This window comes from Urocampus carinirostris, chromosome 19 (genome assembly GCF_059441175.1).
Source record: "Urocampus carinirostris isolate Australia breed hairy pipefish chromosome 19, RoL_Ucar_1.0, whole genome shotgun sequence".
In the NCBI taxonomy this organism is placed as follows: domain Eukaryota; kingdom Metazoa; phylum Chordata; class Actinopteri; order Syngnathiformes; family Syngnathidae; genus Urocampus; species Urocampus carinirostris.
Window position 1 is genome coordinate 11,914,124 of NC_142367.1, and position 21,148 is coordinate 11,935,271.

Below are 21,148 nucleotides of genomic sequence, written 5' to 3' on the forward strand. Positions count from 1 at the left end.
CGGCCGCATTTATCCGATGCTAGCCGCATCCCGCGTTTTAATTATAACGCCCGACTTTGCTCAGAGGGAGCGCTTGTTTACAAGAATGCGGCGCTGATTAAAAAGGCTAATAAATGCTCCCCTCCAGCCGTCGGCGCTTAGCGCCTAATGGAGAGCAGGCTCGTATTGTTGTGCCGAAGATTAGTTGCTATTTCCGGCGCGTAGCCTCCACGCTGCCGCTCGCAAATCAGCCGTCGTTGGCGCGGACGTGATGCGAGATCGTCGGGAAGGGAGTCTGTTTCGACGCGCGACGTTGTGGGAGCGGACAACTGTGGATAATCAATGTCTTGCCTCCTTTGCGGCAGCACCACAAAGGTCTTTCTTTCTATTTTCGCTCCATGCTCTGAATTCCGTCCTCATTAGACGCATTTCTTTCCCGTCGGCAACACATGGCTCTTTGTCCCGGCTGAGACGACCATTTCTTGGACCCTGAGCATTGTACGGGGTCCTTCCAAAAAAAGCTTCTAGTTTGGAATTCCCCAAACAAAGAGTGACGCCTCCAATTAGGCAATTGAGTGACACATTGATGGTTTGAAGATTGGATCGAAATCCTAAAGTTCTAAGATAATGCTTTAACTCAACTATTAGGTTCACCTTGATCTTGATCATTACTTGACTAGTCAAAAAAGCGTTGAAGCTACTTTTAGTTAAATGCAGTTAATTGCCTGTACTAGACTGACAAGTCACTTACAATGGGTGAGTTAAAGCTTTAACTCCAGTTTACTCATTGCTTCGACTTAAACTTGATCATCAACTTGCCGAGTCAAAGCATTGAAGCTGCTTTTTGTTAAATGCAGTTAATTGCTTGGACTAGACTGACAAGTAGGCGGCACGGTGGGTGAGTGGTTAGCATGTCCACGGCACAGTTCCGAGGACATGGGATCATGCAGCTACCAGCCTTTCTGTGTGGAGTTTGCATTTTCTCCCCGTGCTTTCCTCCCACATTCCAAAAACATGCATGTCAGGTTAATTGGCCGGTTCAAATCGACCCTAGGTGTGAACGAGCAAGTGAGTTGTCTGTCTCTTGCGTGTCCTGCGACTGGCTGGCAACCAGTTCAGGGTGTCCCCTGCCCACTGCCCGAAGATAGCTAGGATGGGCTCCAGCACCCCCGCAGCCCTACTTGCAATAGGTGAGTTAAAGCTTTAACTCGAGTTTACTCACTGCTTTGTCTTGACCTTGATCATTGACTCGCCGACTCAAAGCATTGAAGCTGCTTTTTGTTAAATGCAGTTAATTGTTTGGACTAGACTTACCTGTAACCTGGAGTGGGTAAGTTTAAGCTTTAACTCCAATTAACGCACTGCTTAGTCTTGACCTGGATCATTACTTGCCAAGTCAAAGCGTTGAAGCTGCTTCAAGTTAATGCAGTTAATTGCTTAGACTAGATTTATACAAGTCACTTGAAATGGGAGAGTTAAAGATTTGACTCCAGTGTATTCACTGCTTCGAATCGACCTTGATCATTGACATGCCTAGTCCAACTATTTGAAGCAGCTTTGAGTTAAATGCAGTCAATTGCTTGGACCAGACATTGACCATCTATATTTACTGCTTCGACTTGACCTTAATCATCAACTTGTCTTGTCAAAGCTGCTTCAAGTTAAATGCAAATGATCGCTTGTCCTTAACATTGACTCTCAAATGGTGGTGAGTTGAAGCTGATTCATGATACATTGAGGTAATTGCTTTGATGAGACTTTGACCCTCCAGAGCTAGTTGAAGCTGGTTTCAGTTAAATGCAGTTAATTGTTTGGACTACACTTTGACCAGTGGCTTGATGTGAGTAGGTTAAAGCTTCAATTGAGTTAACTCGGGTTACTTGTTTGGATTACATTTTGACCAGTCACTTGCCATTGGTATGTTCAAGCTTTGGAGCTTTTCCAAATTCTTTGACTAATGACTTTTCTAGGGTGAGTCAAACCTTTAAATGCAGTCACTCGAGTTAATGCTTTAACTTTGAATATAGTTTCAATTTAAGGTGAAGTTGCCAAATTTATGTTAGGGTTTCAAGGTATGGGTTTAGGAGGGATTTAAATGAACCAAAATCTCATCTAAGACACAATCAAAAGCACTCGCCGGGAATTGAGACTTAAGCCGGGCAATGTCCCAATAAGGCATCAAAATGTATACAAGAAAGTCGGACGCCAAGTTACACCTACCAGGTTGTCGACGCCGCTCAGTGTGTTGTTGGCGTTGTAGAGCGAGTAGGTCAGCTGGTAGATGCCGTCGTTGGTCTCGCTGTTGCCGTAGAAACCCACACCCACCGCCACACTAAGGGAAAAGCACAATTGGTTGTTCTCGTTTTATCATTGGTTTGGGTCTTGCTCTTTTATTGTCTTGTTTTGGTCCGTCTTGTCATTGGTTTTGTGCTTGATTTTGGTTTTTGTCACAACATCAGTTTTGATGTTGTCCTAGGTCTGTCTTGATTAGGTTTTGGTCCAGTCTTCCTGCTTGGATTCAGTCTTGTCATTGGTTCATGACTTTTACTGGTCTCCAGATTTGGTCTTTGGCCCGGGTCCTGTCTCTGGCCTCAGCCTTGGGCCTGTGGCCTCAGCCTTGGGCCTGTGGCCTCAGCCTTGGGCCTGTGGCCTCAGCCTTGGGCCTGTGGCCTCAGCCTTGGGCCTGTGGCCTCAGCCTTGGGCCTGTGGCCTCAGCCTTGGGCCTGTGGCCTCAGCCTTGGGCCTGTGGCCTCAGCCTTGGGCCTGTGGCCTCAGCCTTGGGCCTGTGGCCTCAGCCTTGGGCCTGTGGCCTCAGCCTTGGGCCTGTGGCCTCAGCCTTGGGCCTCAGCCTTGGGCCTCAGCCTTGGGCCTCTGTCTATTTTTTGGTTTTAGTCAAGTTTTGCTATCAGTTTTGGTCTTTTCTTGGTCTCATATTGGTCTTGTCTTGGTTTTTGTCCTGTCCTAGTCTCATCTTGTTCTGGTCTTGTCTTGGGTTTGGTCTCATCTTTAGTCTTGTCATAGTCTAGTCCTGTTCTCGTCTTGTCTTGTGATTGAATTTTGTTGTCAATGTTTTTTAGTCTAGCCTTGAGGTTTTCCTAGATACAGTTAATAGCTACCATAAATTATATATTTTGTCGTAGTTTAGCAGTTTTCATTAATATTACGCAACATTGAGCTTGGGGAGTCAAAGTCTTTTTCCAAATGACCAACCTTCGCACGGTTTACCGCACGCACGAATGCATTAGCACTAGCATAGCATGATAACGGTGGCTCATCATTTAAACAACACGGCGTCTTGTTAGCGTCATGCCCGCTTGCTCGTGTTATGAGCGTAGCGCCTCCAGTGAAGACATGACATCAATAAATCACAATATTTGCAGAGCGGCGCGTGGAAAAATATAGCGTGGTAAAAGTATTAGCACACTCAAATCGGTTTGATTCTCTGAATTACGACCTCCTTCTCCACCATTGTACATATCTTAAAAAGGCTATACTCAAGGCAAGTCTCATTAATTCAACTTTTTGTAAAAAAAATAAATAAAAAAACATGGTGCTTTTACTCTTTTATCCGAAGTCTAAGCCGAAGAGAAAGAACAGCAGACAGTAGAAGTATCATGGCGACGCAGAGAAAACGTCAAAAGGAATTAAAAAAAAAATGGCAGAAGACGCAGTGGCAGGAAAAAAAAAAGCAACAAAAAGGCTGCCGGCTAAAACGTATCGACTGAAATGGCTTTATGAAATATTTACATTTTGGCCCGCGCCGGCAGCTGAATGGACCAGTACGCCGTATCTACTTTTATATAGGTTTGTTTGTCAGGGTTGTACACCTTTTTCATCGCTAAATTCGAGGACTTTAAGGACTTTTGAAGCCAAATTTTAAATGTATCCAAAAGCATTAAAGGAAGGAATCGGGTGTGAATCAAGTACTTTTCAGATCCACAAATATATCTGTAATTTACATATGGGATTTTTAATCTTGCTTGTGCATTTATCAATATCTATGTTTTTTATCTCTTAAGGTAAAAAGCAAATATATTTGTGAATCTTAACAATATGTGTGTATATATTTTTGGGACAAATGTCTCCCCATATAGGTGTTTGGTAAAATGACTGTAATATGCGGCTTGCATTTTCAGTTGCAGGAAGTTCTTCTCATTACAATTTACCACTGGTAAAAGCTAACTTGATTTTTTCCATGACCCACAATAAATGTCCATAATTCTATGTAATCTTTACTCCAATTCACATTTCATAGTACCCGGTTTAGGTGTAGCATGCACCAGTCCTCTTAGGTACGACCCATAGGGGGCAATGATGCCTCATAAGACAATGCCGTACAAACTAGTGCCGGCTGCAGTTCATCACGAAGGAATAAGAAATGCAATAGCAAAGGAAGCCACCAAAAAGCAGTGTATGTGTAATTTTTTTAAATTTGAGAAACATGGCAACAATTTCAAGCATTTACACACATAAATATACATATACACATTTTCTCATTATTTTAATTAATTTAACGCAATTAGTGATATTTGATAGGGTTTATAAATTTGCTCATCAGCCTGTTTGAGGGGAGGACATTTTATGTACTCATGTTATTGATTTCAAGTATGGGTATCATTTAAACCTCAAAAGTTGAGTATCAGTAATACTAAAGGAAAAAAGTTGTTTAGGACAACCTCAATAAATAAATATATATAAAGATATGCAAATGTTTTGGAATAAATACAGTATGTATAGGTTAGGGATGGGCGAGTACCGATACTAGTTAGTGGTACCTTTACTATTATTTTTTAATCAGGAACCCAACATTTATTTTAGGCAATATTATAATAAAAATGATTTAAAAGATATTCAAGAAATTAAATTTGATGAACTAAAGGTATCGTTAAGTGGTATTGGGATCAATGACTACGCAAAATACACATGTCGTTTTGACATCCACACAAAAAGCAATACGCATTGAAGGCGAGCAGGCCCCATTTTTCAGCAACAACTGACGGCAAATCAATAAATAATTTACTGCCTTTGCCGTTACGTAACGCGTCGTAAAGGTCACCGAGAAAAAGGGCATCGTTGCGCAGCATTTACCGATACTAGCGCCAGAAACCCGGAGCTCGTTGTACAACATGACCGTCACATGGTTTTGAAATTCAATTAGCCACTTTGCCGAGAGAGAGCAGAGGATTGAGCAAGAGGCTTAACAAGCCACTGACGTCAGCGCCTAGCACGCGCTATCGCTTTCTCGACACCGTATTGTGCCAAAGGACGAGTTTAGTGCCATTGCTGTGAATCTGGGAGGTGTATCTAATAAATCCAGGAAAAAAATTGGAAAACTTTACCTGTGTCGAGTAAAAATAACCGTATTTAAATCCCGTGGCTTGTTAGAGGTTACAGAAAGGATTAGGTTTCAAATGAGGTAATTCCCAGTCAGTTGTGTTAATAAAAATTGAGGTGTGTAGACATTAAGAATAGTAATTGAGTTAAGGAGTGGAGACGCTCTCTCACGTGATAAACTCGAATTCTTCCCTATTGCCCTATTTATGGATAGTACTCTCAAAATAGCATGTTAAATTAGGGTTTTAACAATCATCAATTTCTTTTTTGGAATTCTCAAATTAGTGTAACAAATTTAAGTTTCAAGTTCTAGTAATGTGGCAATGTAGTCTTTAAAATTTGAGTGAAAGTTTGAGGGTTGGGTTTTAAATGAGGCTGAGCATTTTAGAAACAGGGTTTCAAATCTAAGTTTTCAAGTTAGGGTTTTAAATGAGTTAATTTTAAATTAACAAACTAAATGAGGCCGTAATGAGGCCAAGTATTGTTTATTTTTCGATGGTGTAAAATCTTATGGTTTGGTTTGCTAACTTTTCAAAATAGGGTTCAAATTCTGGTTAGGGTTTAAAATCAGCTAATTGTAAATTAAACCCCAAAAAACTAAATTGTAATTTTGAGTAATGAGACCAACTAGTTTTTAAGTTATGGTCCTAAAATCTTCGTGTTTAAGTTGTGGTTTCAGGGTTAGTTTAAGACAGGCTTGTAAATTTTCAAAGTACGGTTTTAAATCCTCGTTTCCATTTTTTCAAATAGCTAATTCTGAGTGTAACAACTTTAGGTTTAAAGTTTGAAACGCTACACACTACTTGGCCTCATTACTCAAATTACAGCTCTAAAATCTTAGTGTTCGAGGAGTGGGTTTCAATTCAGGCTTGCAAATTTTCAAAATAAGGCTTACATTCCGGTTTTCAGGTTAAGGTTAAAAATAGGCGAATCAAAAACATTTAAATGTATATCATTCACATATGTTAAATTGGGTTTGAAATTGGGGTTTAAAGCCTGTTTTAGGGATTAAACACAGCTAACATTTTAAACAACCGTTGAGGGTTTATGCCCGTTTCAAACCTTGGTTTCAAGTTAGGTTTTTCTAGACACAGCTAGCATATTTTAAACGTTAACCTTATATACAAGGGTTAAGGTTTCGGACTAAGATTTTGAGTTATGATTTAAAGCCAGGGTTTAAAATTTGGGTGTCAAACCCTGGTGTGAAGTTAGGTTTTTCAAAAGGGAGCTAACATGAGTGACACAGAAGCATATTTGAAGGGAGAATTGTTTTGATTTGGTGCTTTGAGTAAAGGTTTACAGTACGGGTTTCAAGTAGAGGTTGGAAATCACATAGGTAGTGCTTTTAACTCATATTTAAGGTTTTGGGAATTAATTTAAGTTTGAAAACTAGTCAGGTTTACTTGATCTTTAAGTCAGTGTTAGGGTTACGATAGTCAGGTTCCTAAAGAAGTTGATTTGGGGAAAGTTGTAAAAGTTTTCTACTGCTTCTGCTTACCAAGTGAGGAGTCCAGCGCTAACCGCCGACCAAGTGACACAGCAAGAAGCCGGCTTTTTATCGGCATTGTCGTCGTCCTTGCGCCGGCAGCAGAGGCAGCTCAGGTAGACAGCCAAGCCCAGAAGGTTGACGCCCAGAACCGCTGCAGCCACGCAGCCCCAAAATAGCAGGGACTAAAAACAACAGAAAAATAAGGTTCAACATTCAAATAAGGAAATATGAAGTCAGGAGTAAGGTTTTTAATTCCGTTATAACAGGTTCGTAGTTTAGGGAGATGGGCCTTTTGAACAAGGTTTCAGGTTTGGACTTTTAAGATTGAGGTTAAGGGCCTGGGTATCAAGCCTGAATAGTACAGTTAAGGTATCAAATATGACTATGGAGATAGGGTTTTTGCCAGGTTTAGGATTTCAAATTATTGCAAGGGCACTTGTAAAGCCTGGATAGCAGAGTTAAGGTATCAACTTTGACTATCAAGAAGGGTTTCACCGGGTTAGGGTTTCAAATTTATGCAAAGGGTTAGATTCTCAAGCCTGGGTAGTAGATTTAAGGGATCAAACTTGATAATCGAGATGGGCTTTTTGCTAGGTTGATGGCTTCGAATTTGACAGGTCCAAGGTTGTTGAGACAAAATTTGGTTAAAGATATCCCAATTTGAGAAGAAAATATTAAGTAATAACCGATTATTTAGTGGTAATTTAAACCAATTTGGTTAAACCTATGATAGTAACTTATTTTAAATAAGGATTATCCAGCATAGTGGGGTACAGTTTCAAATTAAATATCATGATGGACTTTGAGACCGGATGAGAGTTGTCGGTTCAGGTCAGGGTATGAAACTTGTGTAGTAGTTATTAAGAGGATTAGGGTTTCAAATCCATGTAGGGGGTAGGGTTTTAATTAGGGATCAAAATTTGGTAAACTAATAACCCAATTAGGGTAAAAAAATATATTCAAAAATTAACTACCTATTACTAGTGGTAATTTGAATCCATTTGGCCATTCCTGTTGGTTTCAAATGCGTGAGTAGCAGGCACAGGTTCAAATTAACGAGGGTCAGAGACTCAAGTTCGGGTCAGGCTGTCAAGGCAGGATAAGCATTTCGAGTTCAGGTTGCGATTAAGAGGATCAAGTCGGGATTTCAGACGGCAGCTTTGCTTTTTAACGTGCGGTTTAAAGACGGGATTAGGATTTCAAATTAGGGTATCAAATCAGGATTAAGGTTTTCGGCTCCTTTTTATCACTTCAAGCCTTGCTCGAGAGTCACACCAAAAATCCAAAGTTTTGTAGACGTTATATTTTCAACTTGGCGCCATGATCATCTCCACGAAAACAAGGCCAAGCACCGAGGTAGAGGGGGGGTCTGTTTGTTTCTCTGCCAGCAGACACCTCCTTGCGTTTGCTCTGCATCCAATCACCCCCTGCGGTCCCACCTTCTGTGGAAGATGGGACGAAAATAGATCAGCGGACGCGAGCAGATGGGTTTACCCCCTCCAACATCCACCACCTCCTTTCTAACATCTTCTGCTCGCTGAGCCATATGTTCCCGCGAGAGAATCCGGCAGATTACGGCGAACTGAAAGAGCTGGAGGGGGCGGTTGGTTTACGGGCGCTCGTTTTCTGCATAAAACGGATGGGCAAATGAGAAGAGATTACATGGTGATTGTCTTATAATGCGGGTCAAATGGACTCAGGGAAACCCTGTGTGGAAATATTTTTAGATCAAAACCTTTTTGTGGTCTTAATTTTGAATGAATTGGTTTGGAATTTGTGTTTGAATACCTGATATGGGTCAAATAAACCGAGGGAAACCCTTTGTGGAAGTGTTGAGAGTGTAATGCCTTTTTATGGTTTACTTAATTTTGTTGAATCGGGTGGCATTGGAGGTAAGATCGGGCCTAAAAAATATGGCCTAATTTGACCCATGACAGCGGGTATAAAAACCCGGATTAGCCCGAACTCGACAGATTAAATGAATTTGTGGGACCGAGCCCGAAGCAAACCTAAATGTTCAAATTTTATTAGTGAGGATGAGGTCTTCTCGCTTGCTGACTTTTTAAAAAAAATTATCCATCAGTCATTGTTGTTCGTTTCATTTTCAGTCCCCTTTCTTCAGAAGAGACAAAAAAAGAAGACGGGTGGTTAACTAAAAAGTCAGGAAGAGAGAAGCCGGAACCCAAACATTATGATGGACATTTTAGGCCAGACCCAAAATGTCATAGTTGGGCTCGGACTTGGGTTTTTTGGGATCTTACCTTGAGTTTCGAATAAGTGGCTGCGTTTTGATAACTTTTTGGGGTTAAATTGACCTGGTTTAAAGCTTTTCACAAGAACTTTAGGGTAAAACCTTGCGGAGTTCTTTTTTTTAAACCTGAATTGCCTTGGAGTTTCTCATCTCATTTAGCTGCACCGCTTATCCTCAGTAGGGTCGCGGGGGTGCTGGAGCCCATCCCAGCAATCATCGGGCAGTGGGTAGGGGACACCCTGAACTGGTTGCGAGCCAATGCCTTGGAGTTTGTGTTTTAAAAAATTTCTTGGGGCTATTTGAGAGAATCCTCTTTGTCGAAGTATTTGGAGGTTAAAATCTTGTTTCCTGTTGTCTCTTGAATTGTATTCCATTTTACCTTTTAACAACTGATGTGGGTCAAATTTACCAGGGTAAACCCTTTAAACAAGAATTTTGGGATAGAACCTTGCTCATTTTTGTTTTTACCTGAAATGCAAATTGACCCGGGGAAACCTTTTATTTATGTGGAGCGTAAAACCTTATTTTCACATTTCTTGTATTGTTTTGGACTTTGTTTTCATAACTGCTGAGAGTCAAACAGACTTCGGTAGATCATCCATCCATCCATCCATCCATTTTCTGCTCTGCCTATACCCAACTAGGGTCACGGGAGGGGTTGGAGCCCATCCCAGCGATCTTTGGGAATTGGGTAGGGAACACCCCGAGCTGTTGCCAGCCAGTCACAGGTCACACAGAAACGGACAACTCACTCGCTCATTCACACCTAGGGACAATTTGGACTGGCCAATTAACCTAACATGCATGTTTTTGTAATGTGGGAGGAAACCAGAGTGCCCGGAGAAAACAAACACAGGCACAGGGAGAACATGAAAACTCCACACGGGGAGGCTGGAATCTAACCCTGGATCACTGTAAAGTTAGCTATTTTTGATTGTGTATTTCTCAGACTCCCATGCTATGAAATTAACCTGTTTTTATATTCCTAATATACAAGTAATCTTCATCACACACACACAGTCATGTTTCAAAGATCAGTCTATTTCTACGTTTTCAGTCTAATTTCGTTGTATGACACTCATATGTGACTTCCTTTCCTGTTTATGTGTGACTTCTCAATAAACCACGCCAACTGACCGGATGTAGTCAGTGCGGCCCGGGCAACCTGGGAAGATGGCGACTGGGCCATGCTCGCTTCATTCGCGAGGGAGGTCAAAACTCGATGGTTGTTTTTATCTGAATAATTCCGCCAGCAAAGAGTTTATATCTTTATAAACTCTGACAATCACACAGCCGCCGTGCTGGCAGCTAAACCAGTTGTGCAAAAAAATTAAAAATGGTAAAAAACAAAACAAAAACGGGTTTACTTGTTTGTATTTTTCTGTAAATGCAATCAAATTTGTGTTTTAATAAATTCTCCGGGTCAAATTGGCCCAGGGAAATCTTTTGTGGGGTCCTTGGTTGAGTTACTAAGGAGTGGTAAGGGTTTAAAATAAAACACTCAGTTAGGCTTTCAAGATTAAGATTCTACATTTAAAATAAATATTCTATTCAGCTCAGTTTTCAGATTACTCGCAGTTTGAATTAAGGTTAATTTTTATTCAAACTAGGTTTTTTAAGTTTGATCTGGAGTTTGATGATACATTTTGAGGCCACAGTTGGAATTTTTCTTTATCTTTTCAAATAAACTGGTGCAGCCTGAAGAGAATGTGGGACGGGGGGAAAAAAAACATCAGTGTGGGAGAAGTCCGGGTTAAACGCAGTCACCATGCCAACGCACAGCCTACCAAGTGAAAAGAGGGAACCGTCGGCGTCTATTTGAACGAAGCAGCATGTGACGGGCCTGTTTCAATGGCCGTCTTGTGATTCCCTGGGAGGGACGCAAAGGAAGTAGACGGAGCTGATCTCAGCTGTCAAAAGAATACTTTATATCCTCTTGGTCGTTGTCCGGGAGAAGGAAGAACAAAAAAAACAAACAAAAAAAAAACCTTATTTTCCACCAAAACTCAGTGCCTTTGCACACTTTCTTTGCGATGGCATGGTCCCTGGAAAAAAAGATGGGGTTGTAAATAATGCAGCAGCCACCCGAAGGAAAGGGAAGGGAAGGATGCGGAATAAGAGACACGCACCGGCCACTCGTTTGCCTAAACGGGCTGCTGGAAGGTCCGAATCATCAACAGCAATAATATACATCAAATGCGTGACAACCTTAAAAAATAAGAACCCTAGTATTTCTAGTCGCAAAATAGCCCAAAAACCATCTTTAGCCCTGACTAATTTGTTGCCAATTGGGCTGTTATTGGGAAGAATGGATGTAAACAAAAGGTTTAATGTAAAAAAAAATATTTTCATTGTAATCATTTCGAATAAGATATGGCAAAATAATCCTTGGATCCAACTTGTTTCCTGTCTAAACGGTCAATAATATGCATCATCCGCCTAAAAAATTAAAAATAAATATGAAAAGTACGGGGTTCAGCACGGTGGCGCAGTGGTTAGCACGTGTGCAGCACGGTTCTGAGGTCATGAGATCGAACCTCCATGTTATCCCCGTGCTTGCGCGGGTTTCCTCCGGGCACTCAGTTTTCCCCCCACATTCCAAAAACATGCATGTCAGGTGAATCGTCCGGTCCAAATTGCCCCTAGGTGTGAATGAGCGAGCGAACCGTCTGTCCCCGTGTGCCCTGCGACTGGCTGGCAACCAGTTCGGGGTGTCCCCTGCCCACTGCCTGAAGATAGCTGGGCTCCAGAACCCCTAGCGACCCTACTGAGGATAAGTGGTTCAGATAATAGATGAAAAGTACGATTATAACCCCAAAATCATCTTCAGACCTGTCTAGTTTGTTGCCAATGGGCTGTCATTGGGAAGTAAATAGGGATGAAAACAAAAAGGTTTAATGTTAAAAATATTTTCACTGTGAACATTTCGAATAAGATGGCAGAATTATCCTTGGATGTAACTTGTTTCCTGCCTAAATGGGCTGCTGTAGGATTAGAAACAATAATAGGAGTCAGCCGCCTAAAAATTTCAAAATGGATACGAAAAATACCCCATCTTCAAACGCGACTATTTTATTGCCAAAAAGGCTGTCATTTGAAGTACAACAGAATGTAAACAAAAAGGTTGAACGCCCAAAAATATTCTAGTTGTGAATGTTACCTAATACATCACTACTGAGATATGGCACAATAATCCTGTGATCCAACTTAATTGCTGCCTAAATGGGCTGCCTAATGCCTGAGGAACAGAAAGTAAATACTTAAGGACAAAATATTAGTCAAGTCATTTTTATAGCCCTTAATCACAAGAAGTCTCAAAGGGGTGCACAGACAACAGACTCTTACAAGCTTATTACACCATCCCCTGATCTAAAACCTACACGAGGGCAAGGAAAACTCAAAAACCTCAACATGAGGAAATTAAGAAACGACATGAAATTCCTGATGTACCTTCTTAATGGCAATTTCTGTTAAATCAAAAAAAAAAAAATTCTGCATCTGAATTTTAAAGCCACGTGGCTATTTTTTTTATTCATTCAATATTTCGACATAGGAAGTTGTCACCAACCAATCATGAACTGAGCTCACACTAGTAACTTTATTGTACTTTTGTAAGGCAACCTTTTTTATCACCAAGGTGGTCTAAATGCAATGAATAACACTTATTTTCCTGCCTGAACAGGTTGTGTTAAGAACCTAAAAGAAGGTCAACTTCGGAAAAATCAATTTGGTTGTAGACTGTATTTTATAAATATCTGGAAAGAAAAGTTCTTGATGACCAAGTGGCCACATGAACGTCTGACTCAACTAGTTTCTTGCCTAAACGCGCTACGATAAGAACCTAGCAGGAAGTATTTTAACAAGACATTTTGCAAATGTCTTAAATGATAATATTGTGAAAATGGGTAGCTACATGAACTCCTGACTCAACTAGTTTCCTACCTAGAAACGGGCAGCAGTACAAAGGAAACTTCGGCAACAACATTTTGAATCGAGATATTTTATAAATGTGTTAAGAGGCCACAATGGTCAAGGGAATTACTGATTCGAATAGTATGGCTGCCTCGACAGGTTGCTGCATGAATTCAATTCAAGATATTTTCGCACCAAAAACATTTCCTTTAAAGTCCAGTCCTGACTAGTCTGCTGCCTAAAAATCAAATTAAAAGGACAAAACAACTAGAAGCATATCATCTGCTTTTCATACCCTTTCTAGCAAGTAACCAAATGCTGTATTTTGAGTCTGTAAAAATCATATTTCCCACATCTTCGGCTTGCACGAGAAATCGGGCCGACGCCAGCGCTAAATGCGCGATGGCAAGAGCAACGCAGCAGGTGTGGATGGTGATGTTTCCTCAATGTGACAGGCGCTAAATGGTTCGCGGGTCACGGAACAGGCAGTGGAATTCCCCTTTTCTATATATTTTTTTAGGAAGGGAAATTCCCCAAATTCCATTCAGTGGGAGTGCATTATGACAGTTAGCCGTCTTTACAGTATTATTAGGCAGGCCCATTTAAAGTATTATGTTTCACATATTACTTGGGCATGAAGTCATTTTTGTTTATTTAACCAATTTTTCTTATATGTACACATTTTTATTTACATTTTTAGTTTTAAAAAATTGCAAAAATTGAGAAATATAGTCAAATAATACTCAAATGTGTGGTAAAAGAAAAATAATACTAGGATAATTACGCGTGGTTTAAGTTTTTTTTTTTTCTTTGTTTCGTATAAATATTTTTGATGACTTGTCTATATTTTTTTCTAATTTTTGTAGCCAAAAACTGTCAAATGTCAAGGTTCAACTTTTGTGGGTGAAAAATAGTAAAATAATACTAAAAATTGTATATTAAAATATGTTGGCCTGGAGAGGGGTGGGCGCCACTAGGCGGTACACACAGGAAATGGTGCCCTTATGACCCATGTGGTCAAGGCATCCAACTAACCAACCATGATATAATAAGAAAAACAATAGTACAACAATAATACTCATTACTTTATTTTTCTTTTACAATTTTTGTTATTTTTCTATACTTTTTTTCTCTTATTTTTTTGTAGCTATAAATACAAAATCTCGAGGTTAACAGTTTCAGGGACAAATAGCAAAATGAAATAAAAATATAAGAATATTACCCTAATAAAATAAATTTTCCCAGTTTAAATATTGGTTTCCTCGTTTCATTTTACCATTTTTGTTTTCTTATTTCTATTTCCTATTCATTGGTAGTTAAATACTGAAAATGTAAGAGCTTAAAAAAATCTGAAAAAATAGGAGGCATCCGCCTATAAATAAGTGTAAAATAACAAATTGTATAGTAAAATATGAAAAAAATATCCATTACAATTTTGCAATGTTTAAGAGCTTTTTTACGCTTAATTTCCCCCCGCCCTATTTTTGTAGCTAGGCACAGTAAAAATTCAATAAACTCGAAATTGTATTGAACTCTGGGTGATATGACTTGAGCTGGTTGAGTAGAGTAGTAGGTGGATGCCTCCTTAAACATTTTATTCCACATTGGAAAGTGAAAATACCCTAAGGCGGGGGTCAACCCCTATACCTTGGAGGCAAAAAATATATTGTCCCACACCGTAAAGTGAAAACCTGTAAGGCGATGTCTCCGTATCCCAAAAGCCCCGAAAAACATCTTATTCCACACTGTAAAATAAAAACGCTGCAAGGCAGGGTCACCTGATCCAGATGAGTTGAAAATACCTCTTATCCTACTGTAAAGTGAAAAGGTCGAAAGGCAGGGTCAACTGCGGACACAGGGGCCAAAAGACATCTCAATACTTTGAAATCAAAATGTAGCAATATGGTGATACCTCATCTAAAGGGGCTTTAAAACCCTCTTAACCCATACAATAAAGTGATTAAGTCTTAAGGCGGGGTCACCGTATAGGTAAGCTCTTGGGCCCAAACCCGGGCATATGCATGCTGTTCAGACCGCTTACTTTTACTTGTTTTAGGATGACTACTTTTTACTTCTACTTGAGTAATGTTGTTCTGAAGTAACAGTACTTGAGTAACATACTTTGATGCACACTTTCGGCGCATGCACTTTGGCCTAGCGAGTACTTCTGCGCCGAAGTACACACACCAAATTTGAGGGATTGAGCCCAATGTAAACCCCAAGCTGCACCTTGGCGCCGAACATACTTTACCCAAAAAGTGCTTTTCGGCACCGAAATGCAGGTTTGGGTTTACTTCTGGCTCGGTCCCTCAAATCAAGTGCGCACTTCAGTAGGGTTATGGCTGGTTTATGGTTAGGGCTTTTTATACCCATGGGCCTGGCAAGGTCGGGCTTGGTTTTTTAGGCCCAATCTTACCTGTATTATATCCCGAGGGGTGAAAAAAAAAAATTTTTATTCCACACCTTAAAATGAAAACGTCCTAAGGTCGGGTCACCATATCCCGAGGTGCCAAAAAAAATCTTATCCCACACTGTAAAGTGAAAACATAAGGCGGGGTGGGCATATCACAAGGTAGGAGAAAAAACATCCTTTTTCATGTTATAAGGCGAGGCCATCGTATCCTAAGGGGCTGAAAAACATATTTTTGCAAAATTAAAAATTTAAATGTAATGTGGCAACACTTCACCCCAACGGAACGAAAAAAACCCTATCTTATCCCACAAAAGTAAAACGTTGTGAGGCGGGGTGTTTGCATCTAAACGCGGCAGAAAAAACGTATTCCTCTCCATAAAGGGAGAACGTCATAACGTGGGGTGGCCGTAAGCCAAGAAGCTAGAGACAGCTTACGCCACACTGTTAAATGAAGACGTCATAAGACAGGGTCAACGTAACCGAGGGGCCAAAAAACACCTTATCCCACATCATAAAGTGAAAACGTCTCAAAGCGAAGTCCTCGTATCCGGTACAGGATCCTGAAGGACTGAAAAAACATCTGATAGAACACGGTTAAATGAAAACATCGTAAGGCAGGGTCACCGTGTCCCACACCATAAACCGAAGGAAAGTAAAAGCCTTATAAAGGCGAGGTGTCTGTATCCTGAGGGGCCGAAACAACATCTTGCCCCATGCTGTAAACAGAAAACCTTGTAAGGTGGGGTCGCTGTATCCAGAGGGGGGTGAAAAAAAAGGTCCGATCCCAAACAGTCCAGTGAAAACGTCGTAAGCCGATGTCACGATATCCCACACAGGAAAGTAAAAACGTCATAAATCGGGGATGCTGTATCCCAGGGGTCCGCTTTAATATAAAACATTTCTCGAGGTAGTCTATATAACTGTTCTTTAAACGAGTAGTTTAGTACTCTGCCTCTAGATTTCATTAAGTTTTTATTTCACCGTCCAAGATTTCCTCCGGTATAAGTAATCGTATCTGAGAAGTGCATAATGACATCATCATGGCTTCCTGTGAAAACACTGAAGACGTAAAAAGACAGCTAGAAGTGAGTGACAAATGCACTACAGGCAAGAAGCACCCCCCACGCCCTTCCTCCAGTCATCAGAACCCCCCCCTTGTCATCTTTAGTGATGCTCTGCCCGATGCCTCAGGGAGGGGGGGACGATACAAGGTTTTTTTTCCAACACAGTGCGCTCGACTGGGCCCTGTTCGCAGCTGGGATGCCATTAGGGGGAGGAACACTGAGCAAGACCTTCAAGCCACCAGACTAAATTTAAATATAACTTTCCGATTGGAGAGGCACTTTTCCGAACAAAGTCGAAAATTCTTCTGGGAATTCAGAGCTGGGTGACCCAAAGAGGTCAAGTGGGGTGAATTAGGATAAGGGAGTTCGGCAACAAAAGGAGTAGGGAAAAAAATAACCCAACCCCCATCACTTGAGAAGAGCGTTTTGATGGTTTTGCCTCGGGTAGTGGAAGGGCTAGCGTGTCGTTTTTCTCCTTGTCAATGACGAAGACAATAAAGAACTCTAATGGTTGTGTGCCATTGAACCATCACCCACGTTGAGATGCAAAACCATCTTTGGTAGGGTAATTGGCACATGAGAATGAAAAAAACCCAAAAGAGTAAGATTGAGTCCAGATTGAGACAAAAGTCCTGCAATGGGGGTAAAAAAGTGTAAAGTCAGCTTTTTGGGGCATTTATCACATCTAGGGTAACTTACCTGACAGCCTGTGAAAGATGGAAGTCATATCTTGACTCTTTCCTATTTTAGGGGGGGTGAAGACAGAAAACAAACAAAAAAACAGTGCAGTAGCAGTCAAATCAAAGAGGAAAAGAAAATCTAGGCCATGGAGATGCTATGCTACAGGAAACTTCAAGGCATCAGCTACTACGGCTGCACGATTACCAGAAATCTAATCGGTACTGTGATGTGACGTAGTGCGATAGTGTAACCGCAAAACACTGCGGTTTTCCCAAGGATTTATAGGTCCAGTTTGTTATTCAAGTGATTGAGTGTTTGGTCAACAAGAATTGTCACATTTTGTGGTTTAACAACGCCGGACAATCAGAAGCAGGTTTTAATGGCACCAACCAATAAAGGCGAGGCAAAGTTTAAGACGTGTGTGCACGAGATATAGGCTGGTGTAAACTGCTAGTCAGTCAAACAGGCCTTGCACGAATGGCCACCAAAACAAACGCCGTAGCTCATAGCTTTAGCAGTTCGTCATATTGAAAATAAATTCATGAATTAAGTAGGACTCTGAGGAAAGTCAGAGAAGTGGGTGCTCCCTGGATATTTCTCGTGTCCGGGAATTGACTGACGCGGCGTCGGAAGGGAAAGCTAACAGCTAGGCTAACAACTCTTAAGCCATCATTGCCATACGTGGCTTGCCAACAACGCAAGATTAATTTCACATGAAAACTGAGCGACCAAATTGCTACATTTGGGACTCTTGTATATGATTGTTTACAAAGACCGGGTCTGACGCTAGTGTGTAACTAGCCAGGCTCTCTCCAAATCATTTTCTTACACTGAAAGGGGAAACCCTCCAATTTAGTTGTATTTTTGAATGATGACAATTAAGGACTATTCAACTACAATTCTTTTTTTATTTGTGGATCTAGATTTTTTTTGTTAGTCGTATACGTTCAGTCTCTAAGGACATAATTTCGAGGTAAAATTGCATTTCATTATGTTGAAGTTCTCCTAAAAATCAAAACAGAAGCACAGAAGTATGTTTTCTTGTGAATACATAAATAAATAAAACTAATTTAAAAACACATTAACAAAATGCATTACAGGTCTGAAAATAGCAATTAGGGCTGCGCGATTTTGGGGAAAAAAAATCAGCTACTTAGCCCAGGTGACAAACGAAGTGGTGCGCAACATCCTCAGAGGGCACATTGGACTCTACGAAGAACTGTTGTCAACTGTGCGCGGACAGAAACTTCAGTGGTATGGTCACGTCAATGGATCATCAGGAATGACCAAGATCATTCTCCAGGGCACAGTCCAAGGGGGCAGGAGGAGAGAAAAAACGAAAAAAAAACTAGGCCGATAACGTAAAGGAATGGACTGGTGCCAACCTTGCCACGACCCAAGAACAAGCCAGGAACTGTCAGCAATAGGAAAAGCTGTCCAGAGTTGCGTCCTCATTGGTGCCCCGACGACCCGTGCGGTTAAGGGATACGTGAACTTCGATCCCAAACAAACATTATCACCGCCTCTCTTTGCTCACACGTGCAGTCTTTTCCATACCATAGGAAGATTCTGGTGGGCCACCAGGTCTTAATTGGTCCCACCAGAGTATTATGAACTTGTACCATGAAGAAATAGGATATTTATAGATGGACCATATTTAATGGTGTACAACATGCACCCCTAATTTTTTATTAGAAATGGGTATAAAATCTTGCAACAGGAATAGAATCCAGGTCACTGCGGTGAGAGCACGAAATTCTAACCACTGGACAACCAGTGATATAGATGGCATACGAAAAAGCTTCATTTTATCTCATCAATATATTTTTAGTCACGGTACCAGAGACTAATGCTGATTTTGTTATGCATTTCACGTGTTACAATAACAATGAATGTCACTTACAATGCTAAGAATAGAAGGGCAAATATTGATCATAGATCTAGCTTCTTGATTTTGTTTTTAAAATGCCCCAGATCGATGCGTTTAAAATATACCATGAGGAAATCTGATGACATGTTTTGAATGTAATTAAAAAATCCAAGGCTATGTATTGATAAAATAATGTTCCCACCGCACGTAATTATGTCGTTTGGAGGGGCATTCTCAAGTACGGAACGCAAATTTCTCACTTCTTTCTTACAAGTTAAGCAACTTCAATGACCCGATACTATGAGTATCGGATATCTGGGACCACGCCCACAGAGGCATGATCAGATATCTAAGACCACGCCCACAGAGGCATGATCCGATTTCTAAGACCACGCCCACAGAGGCATGATCCGATTTCTAAGACCACGCCCACAGAGGCATGATCTGGTCTAGTGTCCCTGGTCCAAATAATTAGAGGAACTGATTGATAGATCACTCTTTTCCACTGCATGACGGCCTGTGGCGCGATTGGGCGGCCCGCTTTGCGCTCAGTACGTGGGCCAAACGTTGAGACTCTACGGAGCACGAGACCAAATCTTTCCGCAACAACAAGTAAGAGGACGGTTTCAGTGTTTAATTGCTGTTGGAAGTGTCAATAAATTGTTCAAACCCGAAAGGATTCAACTTCCCTTTGTAGCAAACACCTACTTGTAGCATCACATGGCGTTCTATGTTGAGGGATCATGACAGTAGAGACGGGTAGCTATCTCCCGCACTTTTAAAGGCCCTGCAGCCTATGCTAATGTTATGCTAACTTAGCTCTGGCATGAGCCTAGCATTGGCTCAACACAATTCGCTACCCTTAGCGTGATGTTCGAAGTCTGCATATCATAGCATTACTACTAAAGCGAGATCGTTCGACTCGTGTTAGTGTGAAATCAGAAATCGATCGGTATCATCTTAGGGACTGCTAATTTTATTTAGCACACTTTCCCCGCACAGGGGTGGCTAACCCGGTTTAGCTCAGGGCTGTTACTGATCGCTAACGAGAGCATCAGTACATTAATAGCTATTGTCGTATCGCGACATCTAATGGTATTAGTTGCAGCCTAAATAGCTAATTAGCTTAGCTTAGGCAAGCGTGCCAATCAGAGGCAAATAGCTTAGCTAGTTCTGAAACGCAATTTTTGTACAAGCTCAACGCGTCGAATTAGCTTGCATTTTTTGTTTTTAACCCATTTTATTTTATCTAATTTGCTTGGTTTTATGCTCTTTTAATTGTAGTTTATTTAAAGTAGCCTAATCATTTCTCAACTCGATTAGGGATTCAATTATTATTCATTTATTTTTCTTCTTTTCTCCTATGTTATAATTCTTTTTAAGCTTTTGAGTTTTTCCATTAAGTCTGGTTTACTTATCTTTAAGGCTAGCATTAATTATTAAAAAAACAACTTTATTTAAATTTGCTGGGCCTGTCGTATCTTCAAATCATCTGAACAGTTTATTGATAGGACGATAATTAATAAAACAGTGATAACTGGGATTAGAAACTCAATTGGCTTTGCCTAAAAAAATTTAAAAAAAGATAAGACCCATTTCAGTTTTGCATTAAGCTGATTTAACGCAAGCTTCTGATTAACATCCACTCTGTGGGTTTTCCATACTTCAATTTTAGGTTCCTTCCCATAGTCAACTTGTCATTGTTTTTTTTAGTTATTTAAGTTTTATCATTCTTTTTTTATTTTGTTAATATTATTTCAATTGTTTTCCCTTTTAATTTATTAGATTTTTTTTTTTTTTTTGGATTCGTTTACCAGGCTTCGTGTTTATTTTTCTTGCAATCCGAGGGGATCATCTGCAGAGGCTGAGAATTTGGAAACACTTTCACAACTGGTCCAACAGATAACCTTTAAAAGGTTACCGGACTATGCCGAAACAATTCAATGAGCCGACACAGACTCCTTAAATCACAATATCGCACAGTTTATGAGCGAAGCAACGAACAAACCCTTAAAAGATAAATCACTGATCAATAAATACTCGGAGGGCTTACCTTCAACCTTATTGCGTATTTACAATTGAGTGCAGACGAGGAAGCCTGTATGAAACACTGGCTTCTTGATCTGACAAATTTCAATGAAAAACTTGCTGCGCA

The 21,148-nt window shown here is 40.6% G+C and overlaps 1 protein-coding gene across 4 annotated transcripts in view; it reads right to left on the reverse strand.

The window, feature by feature from the left end:
- Window positions 1-21,148, reverse strand: part of ttyh2 (tweety family member 2) — a 46,955-nt gene that overhangs the window by 17,653 nt on the left and 8,154 nt on the right. For all 4 annotated transcript variants that reach the window (XM_088323809.1, XM_088323811.1, XM_088323810.1 and 1 more), the window contains exons 2-3: window positions 6,812-6,984; window positions 2,200-2,311 (exon numbers count right to left, since the gene is read on the reverse strand). In XM_088323809.1, the coding sequence (XP_088179935.1) occupies window positions 2,200-2,311; window positions 6,812-6,984 (285 nt within the window). The remainder of the gene's footprint in view (window positions 1-2,199; window positions 2,312-6,811; window positions 6,985-21,148) is intronic.